The 13356-nt window shown below is 32.7% G+C and overlaps 1 protein-coding gene across 3 annotated transcripts in view; it reads right to left on the reverse strand.

Moving 5' to 3' along the window:
* The window catches only part of DPYD (dihydropyrimidine dehydrogenase), a 707946-nt gene that overhangs the window by 617780 nt on the left and 76810 nt on the right, over positions 1–13356 (reverse strand). For all 3 annotated transcript variants that reach the window (XM_006919549.3, XM_025038477.1, XM_006919548.3), the window contains one exon: positions 2815–2897. In XM_006919549.3, the coding sequence (XP_006919611.2) occupies positions 2815–2897 (83 nt within the window). The remainder of the gene's footprint in view (positions 1–2814; positions 2898–13356) is intronic.

Here is a 13356-nt window from a genome sequence, read left to right on the forward strand (position 1 = left end):
TATTTAATCTCGTCACCCTTTTTGTTAAAAACCACAATGACTCCCTGAAACAATTTAAATTTTTTTTCATGGCAAACTAGATGTTAGGTAACTGGCCTCCAGAATATGGTAACACAAATTTCTAGCCAGCCTCCTGAGACCAGCCCATGTGCTCACTGAGGTTTTGGCAAATTATTCATACCTGTCTCCCACTGTCCCCCCTCATACTCTGAGATTCTGAATTTCTCCCATTATCCTTGCCAACCTCCTATTGCTCCATTTCCACCCAGAGATTCTCGGCATATAAGAAGAGATATCACTGACTAAAAAAATCTGCCTATGTGAGTTTTGTGGGAAAACAATATATTCAAAAAAGCTTGAAAATTTTTGCTTTACATCAGACCACTTACTGTTCCTGAATTCTACCTTGCACCTGTATGCCTCTATACCTTTGCCCAATACTATTCCCTTCACCTGCAAAACTGGCCATCTTTCAAGGCCTAGATCAAATCAAATTTCTCATCCTCTCCATGGTTTTCTCTGATCCAGACACCCTTTGTGTGAGGTAAAAATTGATCATAAATGAGAAAATAATTAATTGTTGCCTCTTCGTGCATTCTCCTATTATTCTATTAGTCACATGGCTTTATAACTTTTTGTTGACATGTTTCCATAATCTTACATGTGAAAGGTAGAAAACAAAAACAGAGTACACTAAATTGTTAAATAGTATACTAAATTGTTAAATGCTTTAGTTACTAAATTATTTAATTGCGTTTAGTGAATGGAAACATTACCAATAATATGTGTGTGTAATATATGCAAACTACGTAAACAAAGTACATTACACAGCCATATAATTAAATGCTGATTGAAATTATCTAGACTACTGCTTTATCTCATAGCGTGGTGGTAGAAAGGTTACGCCAACCAGGTAATACTTGTTTCTCTCATTAGTTCATCTCTACTTTTTTAAAAGCAGAATATCCTGGTATTTTCCAAAATGGCAAGTATTTAAAAATTTGGCAGAGTTTAATAATCTCTTCGTACGCAATTCTCCCATAATTGAATTTGTTTTTTCTCAATGATAAATTTTCTATACTAATTACGTCTCCTTTCTCTGTTCATTATATTTCCCTCACTCACATCCATTTTTATTCATACTACCCCTTTGCAATTCTTTGTGATTTTAGCCCTCAATTCTTTTATTCTTTTTGTATAGGTGTCTACTTTAAACTGAATAGATACAAAAATATAGAGAATAACTATAGTTTCTAAATATATATAAGTGTGCGTACTTACATATCTAAAGTTATTATACAGGCATTCACAAAAATGATGTGTTCAATTTGTAAATGTGATAGTTTTATATAGAGGATAAAACTATATTGAAAAACAGTTTATTCATAATTTCTGCACTGACCTTTTCCTCAATATATTTTACACCTTATTTTTAATTTACTACTATTTTCATTAATTCCAACTTTGAGAATGTCTGATTACATTTTATATAGATACACATTCTCTATTGAGTACTGTTTTATTTTTTCCTCTTTTTTTGTTTTATTAGTGAAGACATTAACAATAAAATAGGCTCACTTGCTCCAGCTGGTAATTTCTCTGTACTAGTAATATATTATTCCTCTTTTTGTGACATCATAATCATCTATACAGAAGTACCATGTATCTTTGTGTAGAAGCTACTGTTTCCATTAAATTTAATTACCTCCCCCTGTGGTTTTAAATAGAAGTGGCTTCAAAATGAGGGCAGTTTCTATTAAATTTAATTACTTTCCCCTGCTGCTTGCATGGTAAAAGGAAGGTTGCTAAATGAGAGCAGCTTCTAAACTAAAGTATATGGTAACTGTGTGCTAGCAATAACGAAATTGTACCTGAAATATCCTTCTAGGAAACCTCCTAGCTTTATCCTTTCTCTTATCGTAAATTTTGTTTGGCCTTGATTTAAGAACCAAACAAAATGAGCATTGATAGAAGATATATTTTAAAAACCAATTTTAATTTCGTAGGCTAAATAAAGGTAAATATACTATTTCTGTACAATGATATAGGAAATTATCCCAAAGGTTCAACTCAAAACTTTTAAGTTAATATAATTTGCTGCTGTTGTTTTATAGCTATAAGGACAAAGACTTTTATTTCTCACACATATTTAATGTCTGGTAAAAAGCCTTGCTTTATTCTGATCAGATGGATTTAAAGACTGCTTCCTAAAAGTTATTAAAAAAGCATCAATTTTGGGAAGAAATTCAGAGACACATTCAAGAATAGCAACGTTAAAATGCGAAAAAAAAATCATCGGGTTCATCATAGACTACTGCCTTTGAAAAAAGTTAACCTATACACATTATAATAGTGTGAAAATGTAAATCAGTTTAAAAATGCGACAATGTAATCCTATAAAAACTAATATAATATGAAATTTTAAGTGCCCCTTTTTAAATTAAATATTAATTAGGAAAAAATACTACTGAGTTAAACCACCATTGTACTGTTTATTTTTTTATATACAAGCAGAATTTAAATGAACAATATTTCCATTCAATCACACAGTTTAGTATAAATATAAAACAAGACACCCCTTAAGCATTTTAAGTAACAAATTAAACATTTACATTTTTTACTGTGCACTGAGGCTTAACATTTATGCAGCTTCAAAACCAAAGTACAGCCTCAAGGGAAGTCTCTCTACTGACAAATTAATACCTTAGAGAACAGAGCTGAATGGTGGCAATGAACTCATTTGTTCCCCCAATAATGAAGAATGACTTTTTCTTTACCACATCTGTGACTGTTGCTATGGTGACTCAGACTTACCTCATTGCTTCTCGGAGAGCTCCTCGCTCACCAAGAGTCGTGTGCTTGATGTCATCAAAATTATTCTCCAGCTTCTCGCAATTCTGCAACATATTAAAAAATGCATTAATCCTCTAACATCTTGAGATAAAATTATATCTGTGCAATTATGTAAAAATGTAATTGATTATATTGATTATGGATTCATGAAAGATATGCACATCACTTTAATTGGGCAGGATTCATTAAAATTGACAGTGTGAATTCAACAGTAACAAAATAAAAATGTCTTATGATACAAGCTGTCACAGAAGTCTTTTTACCAATTTCCCAGAATTAAGAAAATAGACGCATAGAAATGAATATTTTTTATAGAGTTTGGGGGAATAAAAATTAGTTCTCTAAAATAATCTCAAGTATCGAAGTCAATTTAAATTCAAAGGAGAAAGTCAATAAAGTTTCAAATCACAATAAACTGTATGATAAATATCTAGTTCTAAATAAATTGGTATTTACTGAGATGAAAAGGTAGAACCCAGGTATAATATAATAATAAAGGTTCCAGCATTTTAGAATCAAAATTTTATAACATCTTTAAATAACAATTATATATACAATTTTTACAGTTTTATAGACACACTCATTTCTTATAATTTAAGTGACATTTTAGCAGGTTCTTAGCATTACAAGGCTAAATTTTCTAAATGTCATTTTAACTTTATCACAATTTTAACTATTTTTTATTTTAAACTAACAATTTTACATGACCTAGTAAGTTTTGAAAACATAATGCATAGAATTAAATTTTAAACTAAAAACTGTATCCATATGAATCTTTTGGCAAAATAAATTTAATACACAGTTTAGAAATACTTAGGATAATAAAATAATTGAATTTAATTAACAAAAAACTAAATAATATAATTTTAAATATTAATGGTTTTTTTCTATTCTCAATCATAAAGAGTATGCTGGATTTTGGAAACTTACAGAATTTAGATTAATAATTTACAATGTGTAAGAATTGATTTATTTAAAATGTGTAAGTATATATATGACTTTATCTTGATTTTTAAGTCAGTCAAATAAAGGCAAAGATCTGTTTTAACACATAGTTATATACTGTTACAATGAAAATCCTGAAAATTACCAAAATGTATCTAAAATAATTTGAATTCTGAATAACAGTCCTCTTTTAGATATATAAATTGGAAATAGCATCTCATGTCTTCTGTCTTATCTTTTTCACTTTTTAGTAGGTCTTTTCATAAAGAGAACTTCTTATTGTTAATGAGGCCCAATTTATTATTGCTTAAATTTATGGTTAGTGCTTGTGTCCAGTTTAAGAAACCTTTCACTTCCTCAATGTTATAAATATATCTTCCTGTATTTTTTTGCAAAGCATTATTATTTTACATTTCATATTTAGATATGTCATCCACCTGAGATTTATATTGATATATGGCGTAAATCAGGAAATCACACCACATAGTTAATCAAATCAGTACTATTTATCAAAAAGACCATCATTTCCCTCACTGTAATTCAGAATTGTATTTTCCATAAAGTAAGTCACGGTACACATGGGGTCTGTTTCTAGAGTCCATTATGGCCAACTGCTCAATTTCCTATAGTTGTGCCAGTATCACACCATTTAAGTTATTCGAATCCATATAAATTTTAAACTCCTATAAATAAATATGAAAAAGACAGATAACTCAATGGAAACAAGCAAAAGACTTATATAAATGTTATATAAAAGAGAATATCCAAATAGCCAATAAAAATAATGTTCAACATCATTAGTCATGAGGAAGATGCAAATTAAAAAATTAGATATTATATTTCTTAATACTACACCTCCTCAAGAATCCAGTGAGATTCAAGGAGGGGCCTCTTTGTCTACAGCAGGGTTTCTTAGCAGCAGGCACAACTGATTAAGAAACATCCTCAGTAGGAAAAAAACAATGGCGTAGATGATAGAGGCTCTGTTCATGCCTCTGGCAACGAAATCAAAGTTGTGATAGAAACAAGGAGCAAGCAGCAAGGAAAAATCACCTGGGATCTTGATGAACAAACCATATAACTAGGGAGAAATCCAAGAAATCACCCTGCAATAGCAGAAGGTAGGACGGGGTGAGGACACAGGGCTGCCCGGTCCTGAGCGGCTGAGTAAGACAGAGACTGCAGCAGTGGCAGCAGCAGATGCCTCTTAAACGGGCCACATCTGCGAGCAGATTTTCACAGTGATGGACCTGCTCGCTCTGAGCACCAGTGCCGATTCGGCTGCACACAGTGGGCTCCAGGGACTTACAGGGAGACACTGTCAGAGTGAGGGCCCAAGTGAGATTCACCCTGTACAGAAGTGCCAGTGGTATCCATTGTTCCCTGTTGAGTCCTCCCCTGTCCCAGTGCATGAACGCAGTACCGCCATAGCTGAGACCTCATCAAACTGCATAATAGAGGTCACTCCGCCCAGAGGATTCCCTGAAACCCAACTTCCCCCAACTCATGGCTCCACCCAAGCTACATCCAGGTGTATCCTTAAATAGTCAGGTGTTCCTTACTGAGCAGTGCCTAGATTCACACTGGAGCCAGCTGGCCTCGGTTTCTGGAGTGGACTTTTGAGGCAACTATAAGCACAGCATCTGTGAATTGCTTGATGAATCTTAACAGATGGCACCGGAGGGGCAGAGGATTGGGCTAAATTTGGCCAGCAGCTGAACTCCTCTCTGGACTGTGCCACTGGACACCTATTTCACAAATCCACACTAATAGGACCGAGAGACTTAGGAGCTTTTCTTAACACATAGAAACAGACACAGAAAGGCAGCCAAAATGGTAAAGATGCTCAATGAACTTAAGGGAAGTGTAGGTGAAGTCAGTGAGAACTTCAACAAAGAGATAAAAAAACCATAAAAATGGAAATTATAAAAGGGAACCAGTCTGAAGTGAAGAACACATTATCTGAGATGAGAAGTATATCAAATGGAATAAACAAAGTGAATAAAGAAGATCAAATGATTTATATAGAGGATGGGAAATCCAAAGACACTCAATCAGGACGGCAAGAAAAAAGCTAAGCCTATAATAATAATTTAAGGAGCCTATGGGACACTATTAAAGGTAAAAATATTCATGTCATAGGGGTACTTGAAAGAAAACAAGATGTTGAACAGCTATTCGAAGAAATAATGATGGAAAACTTTCCTAACCTGGTGAAGGAAATAGACATAAAACCCCAGGATGCTCAGAGAGTCCCCAAAACCAGGAACCCAAAGAGGCCCACCCAAGACATAATTGAAATTCCAAAGATTAAATACAAAGAGAAAATCTTAAAAGAAGCAAGAGATAAACAGTTACCTACAAGGTAACACCCATAAGACTGGCAGCCAATTTCTCAAAAGAAACCATGCAGGACAGAAGGATTTGGCACAAAATATTTGATGTGATGAAAACCCAGGATCTACAACCAAGAATACTTTATCCAGAAAAACTATCATTTAGAGTTGAAGGACAGATAAAGAGCTTCCCAGACAAAAATAAGCTAAAGGAATTTATCACCACCAAGCCAGTACTACAGGAAATGTTGGAGGGACGTTTTTAAGAAGAAAAAGCATGTTATCAGAAACAGGAATAAAGAATGGTAACAACTACATTCTTATCAACAAGTACCTCAAATGGAAAAGAATTAAGTGCTCCAACCAAAAGATAGAGTGGCTGAAAGGATAAGAAAACAAGACCACTACATATGCTGCCTATTAGAGACTCACTTCAAATTAAGAGACACACACAGACTAAAAGGAAGGAAATGGAAAAAGATATTGCTTTGATGGACCTAGAAGGTATTTAAATCAGAGAAAGATAAACACTATATGATTTCACTTATATGAGGAATCTAAGGAATAAAAAGAACAAACTAATCAAAACCAGACTCATAAATATAGTGGACAATTAGGTGACAGACAGAGGGGAGAAGGGTTGAGGGGCTGGGAGAATGGGTTGAAGGGTTAAAGAAGTACAAATTAGTAGCTAATGGATGGTCACAGGGATGGGGAGTACGGCGTAGGGCATGCAGTTATCATTAATATGTTGGCTAGGTGGAGGGTCAAGGGAGGGAGGGAGCAATTAGGGAGATCATTTTATAAACTATATAGATACGTCTATATCTATATCTGCTAAACTTATATTTAAGCAATGTACTGTGTACTTGAAACTAATTAAAATTAATAATTTTTTTTAAAATGCCTAAAAATGCCTAAAAACACAAGTATTTATTTAGTATCAAAAGCAACTGAAGTACTGCTGATGGAAATGTAAATTGTTACAACCACTTTGCAAAGTGATTTGGCAGCATTTTCAAAAGCTGAACATTCACACCTGGGAATGCCCTCAAAACAAAGGTATAATATTTTCACCTAAAGTCTTTTACAAGAATTTTAATAGTATCATTATTCGAAATAGCTCAAAACTGGAAGCAAATCAAATGCACATCAAGGTGGAATATACGAATAATGGTATATTAATACAGCAAAAAACTATACGGCAATGAGAATAAATAAACTATAGCCAAGTGGAGTAACATAGATGCATATCACAGACACAGTATTGAGCAAAACAAAAGTGACACACAAAAGAGCATATAGCAAAATTATCCACTTACATGAAGTTTAAAAGTAGGCAAAGCTATATCCAAAAGTGAAAATAAAAAACCAGTTCCATTTATGCACATAAAAAAGAACAAAATACGAATAAATTTACCAACAGAAGGATAGGGTTTGTGCACTACAGAGAATAGAATATCACAAAAAAACTAAACAAGACCAAAAGAAATGGAAAAACATCCATGTTCATGGATTAGAAGATTTAATATTGTTTAGATGGTACTACTTCCTAAATTAATCTAAAGATTCAATACAATTCATGTAAAAATTCCAGCCAACTTTTTTTTTTTTTGGTGCAGATTTTGAAAAGCTGATTCTAAATTTGATATGAAATTGCAAGGGACCCACAATAGTCAAAACATTCTTAAAAACAGAAGAGCAAATTTGAAGAACTTATACTTCCTAATTTCAAAACTCACTACAAAACTACAGTCATTAAGATAGCGTGGCACTGGCTTAAGGATGGACACACTGAGCAATATATAACTGCATAAATATTTTATGCACAAATGTTCATAATTGCATTATTCATAAAAGACAAAAAGTAGAAAACAACAAAATCAATCAAATGATAAATGGATAACCAAATGTTGTACATTGATACAACAATATATTATTCAGCTATAAAAAGGGAATTTTAATACATGCTACAACATGGACAAGCAGTGAAAACAGTATGCCAAATGAAAAAGCCAGATACAAAAGGCCACATTGTATGATTTTATTTATATGAAATTTATAGTATAGGCAAATCCACAGAGACAAAAAGGACGTTAGCGATTGCCAGGGGCTGGAGAGACAGAGGAATGACTGCTAATGGTAATGGCATTATTTTTTAGGGAGAATGAAGTGTTCTAGAATTAGTGGTGATGGATGCATAACTGTGAATATACTAAAAACTACTGAATTATACACTTTAAAATGTGAATTATATCTCAGTAAAGCTGTTTTTTAAAAAACAGGCAAACCGAACCAAGATGTTGCTAGTTGATGGATAGTGTCTACAGGAGGCACAAGAGGGTCAGTCCTCTAGGACACTGTTTAATTCATTTTGTGAAAATTCACTGACTAAACACTCAAGATTCATTCACTTTTCCATATGTAATTATACTGCAATGAAAAGTTTTTAGAAGAGAGTTTGAATTCTGAGTAAGAAATTACAATGCAATCACATATCACTATTATCAAAATTAAATAATGCATATACAAGAAGTTCAAAGTATCAAAGACTTGGTAAATGTTGGCTACCACCTAATACTAACAAAATAACATTTGATTATGTATTAAAATTCTGTACTAAAGATCCAATTCCTGTAAAGGAGTCTAACTTATCCTGATAAGCTTTTGATATTTCATTAATGAAATTATGTACTTTTTCTCTCTATAGTGAATAGACTTAAAGGATGCCATTTATACAATTATAATTGCAAAAATGAGTAACTAAATTACTTGGACTGGATGGCCTTTGAAGAATACTTTTCCAATACTTCTGGAATCAAAATTAAGTTCAGTTGGAGCACGGGCCTCTTGAGTAGAAAGCATAGTTTTCCTTTCTCTTTAGTTTTCACAGTGGCAGTGAGATGAAAAAAGGTGGACAAACATAAATTGTTCACTTTACAAATTATAGTGCCTTTTTGAATATTTCTATGAAAATAACCTTTAGAAGATTTTTAAGCTCATAGATGTTTATTGCAGCATTTTCACAGCAGTGAAATATTGGGTGAAAAATCTTAAACTTTCAACAATAAAGAGATGGTTAAATACGGCTCATTAAAATTAAGGATGTTATGCTTTTATTACAAATAGATAGATTTGGTAGATTTTTAACCAGCCAATGTTTATATGACAGCATGTAATTTATAAAAGACACTATAAAATTGAATACAATGTATTACATAATTATGAAAAACAAAGAGAGCCAAAAAAGCAAATAATTTAACTCAGATTATCTCAGAATGTTAAATGAACAAGGGTGTTTCTTTTTCACTTATACTTTTCAATATTTTCCAAAGTTTCAGTTATTAGTTTATATTTCTTTTTGACTTCAAGATAATTTATAAATAAGATTTTTTCAGTTTTGGAAATATTTTTATTTCCTATGTCTAATAAGCTGTTTTTGTCAAATGTAACAACAAAATAAGTGCTAGTAATAAGAGAAACTATTTAAAACAGGACTTGACTTTTTAAATATTACTTAATTTTTCTATTAAAGATATACTTTACTGATTAAGATTTTTGCCTACTCTGATTATTTGCAAATTCGGTTCAAGAAAATTTTCATATTTCAAACTGTCTAAAAGAAATTTCCAATTATTAGTTTGTTTTCTTCGCCTTTGCACACTAAAAAGGAGATAAAGATGTACAAAAAGTAATAAAAGAAAATAAAGCCATGTAATAAATTAGTTACATTCGTTTACTACATTCAACTTACAATATCACTTCATGTTAACAACTGCTACTCAAATAATGCCACTTGAGCTTCATGAGTAGCTGAAAATTCCCAAACACAGCTAGTAGGTACATAATATTTGGGACTTACTGTTTTTAATTTTAATATATTTAATCTTAGTAATACGTGACTAGCATCTTTTCATGATTCTAAACAGACTTCGCAATAAAATGTTTAAAGTTGCATAATATTCCACAGTATCCGTGTTATGATTTATTTAGCCAATTTCTTTTTGGTTTGGTTTGTTTGTTTGCTTGCTGATGCTATTATAAATGTAGAACAGAGATAAATGGCTGAAAATGAATTAAAAGCTTAAAAAAGTCATAAAAATTAAACATTGGGATTATTGATTTCAACTAATTTCCCATTTAATTCAAATTGTTTTCACTTAAAATCTATTCAAAGTATGTGACTCCTATTATCTATGGGAGAGACGGTATTCAAAATTCAGGGTTTCTGATTCTAAACCTCATTCTTTTTCTTCCCCAACTCAACCATTAATAAAAAAAACAATGTATACTTTCTCTGCAACTAGATGTGCCATAAACCCAGCCCTATCAATTTACATGAATCACTGCTAAGTGTCTTACATTTAAATCTTAAAGTAAGAGGTTTCATAACCTATTTTTTTCAAACTTTATGGCTCTCCATATGAAAAACAATAGCTATCTTTAATTTGATGCCTCCCCACAGATGGTTTATAAACCAGATGTGGGAATAAATACTTCTATTTAATTACTATGGGCATATTTTTAATGACACTCCAACTTTTAATATATACACATATACACATATATGTATGTATATGTATCTTTCCTAAATGGAGTCATTTAATAAAAATGAATCTGTCCCTTGACAGGATATTTTTGTTTTGTGTAAAAATCTTAGATTCTTTGCATTTACCAGAAATTAAAATTAAATAACACTATATCTGAATCTCTATTTAAAAACAATTGTTTTGAGTTAGAGTACTGTCTTTAAGGCCCACGATGCTATAGGAAATGTGAGATGCAATCATTAAAACCAGTGGAAGGGCCTGATAATTGCATTATTGTAATTCAGAGAGAATTTTAAGATCTCAATTTAGCCATTAAAAGTCCTCCAGAGATTAGAGCAAAAATGCCCATGGCAAAACGAAGTCACAGATAACAAATATTTAAGGCAGACTGCTACAATAGTATGACATAGTAGCTTAGAATCAAAAGCAAACACAGATGGAGTCTACGAAAACCTCTATTCATCTCAATATCCATGTCTGATGTCCCTTAGGAAAAGACTGTATAATAAAATATAATAAACAAAAATAAAATATAACCTTTTTATTATTTCTTATAATTTATAAATCCTTCCAAAAATATGAATGGTAATTTGATCAATTTTTGGAAATGTCATTTTACAGTAAAATCCATGTGTAGACAATCTTTTAAAAACTGAATTCTTCAGGAAGTTTTACTTTTTAAGATTTATATTTTTAAAAATTTTTAAAGATGGCTTAGGAATCTCAAATAATCGACAATAACATCTCGATTATTTGAGATTCCTAGATGTTATTTCAAAGAAATGCATTTCCCTCCTTTTCTGTGTGGTAGATTGAGAATATAAAGAAAGATTACATATAATTTTGTGTCTGTTTTTCTTTTTGGCCCCGAAATCCCTCATCACCTTCCTCCTTTTCACCACCTATAATTTATACTTTATCTGGGCCTCTACAGCTGCAGAGGAACAAGTTCACAAAAGACATTATAGAAGAAACTGTCAACAGAAGTTCACTGTCAACAATCGAATGCCAACAGGAGCCCCCAATCTGGGGTTTGGAGAAACCTTATTCAGATGAACAATTCGCAAACCAGAGAGGCACAGCCATGGAAGAAACTGAAAGTGCACTCCTCTGAGACAGAGGTCCCCTTATATAGAGAAAGTTCCCACTCTGGGTCCTGATTGGTCCATTTCTATGCAAATATGGCATTCAAATTTGTACATTCTGATTGGTCCAAATAACACTGTCCTGATTGATAGAAATTATGCATTCTCATTGGTTGTTATAGAGCTGCTCTGGTTGATCAGTAAAGATGCAAATGAGAATATAACTGTGCTGTTCTGATTGGACAGGGCAGGTCTCAGCCCACAGGTCAAAATGCAATTCCAGGAACTCCTTTATAAAGTTCATCTCAGAGGCAGTAATACAGTAAAAGATGCTTGACGGCTTAGTCTGTGGCTTTTTTCTCAGTGTACCTGAGAGGCCTCTGTAAACAATGGTGACTAGGCTCTGATTATGTATTTGGGCCCAGTTAACCACCAGGAGTTCTTTTTGATAGGTATAGTCCATCTTGGGGTTAATAAAACAAATAAAATTATTGAATTTTGAGTTCGTAAAAGCCCATCCCTAGCAATAGACTACTTGACTGTCTAGTTTTTCCAGCTACAGAGATAGGAGATAAAAACATTCTCTTGAAGGCAGAAGAGAGAGAAAAGTGGGATACATAAACCTGAAGTGGCCTCACTGAGCACACCAAGGCTCAAGGAAGAGAGGTCAAAATTCTCAGACTTAGCTGAGACAAAATGTTCCAGAGCATCTAAAGATATTTCTTCATTTTAATGATGAGAAGCCTCAACTTTAGTAGTCATTTTTTTCTGGAAATGTGGCCATCAGGTGGAATCGAACCCAAAATGAGTATTATTAGGTTAACTAACAAGAGAAAAGAATGCTCCACATTTTACGTTTCCTGAGACCGCACAAAGCTAACGAAACAATAAAGGAAATAAATAAGCCCATTAAAAGGTCTAACTGTTACCTTGAACAAAATTACTTCTGTGTTCTGATATGGAAATCAAATCCAAGATAAATATTTTTTTATGCTTCTAGAGCAATATATGAAAGTACCAAGGAAGCAATACAGGGGCTGAATTCTAATTCAGACAAATGTTCGTCTTTTACCATAATGAGATAAACATCTCCAGCAAATAACATCTTTATCTGCTCATCCTCTCCATAAATAAAATTAAGTGTCAGACCAATTGAGTGAGATGCAGCAGACTCACTGTCATGTCCACTGTCAATAATATTGCCCTAACATTCTGGACAACTATATGTAAACTGGAGCCAATGTCCTCCTATCGAAGTCTATTCTCAACTCAGTTTATGAGCATGAATCTGAGAAAAATTATAAACTCATTTTAAAGTAACAAATACCAATATGTTGTTCATTCTAGGGGATTCTATATGTTAGTATAGGACTTTCCCAGAAGGCAATTTCAGGAATAAGTAAGACATAGGAGACTTATTTTTCAGGATATAAAAAACTACCAAACAATTCTGAAAAATTACCTTGTGTGTGGTGATAACTTGCACTTCCAATTTTTAGGTGCCTCATCATGTCCTTTGATCAAGATAATTGTGTAAGAATACTGCAACCATTGTAGCAGAAGCAAGATAGTATGTGTATTTTGTAG

The sequence above is a fragment of the Pteropus alecto genome, unplaced genomic scaffold (genome assembly GCF_000325575.1).
Source record: "Pteropus alecto unplaced genomic scaffold, ASM32557v1 scaffold106, whole genome shotgun sequence".
Classification (NCBI taxonomy): Eukaryota; Metazoa; Chordata; class Mammalia; order Chiroptera; family Pteropodidae; genus Pteropus; species Pteropus alecto.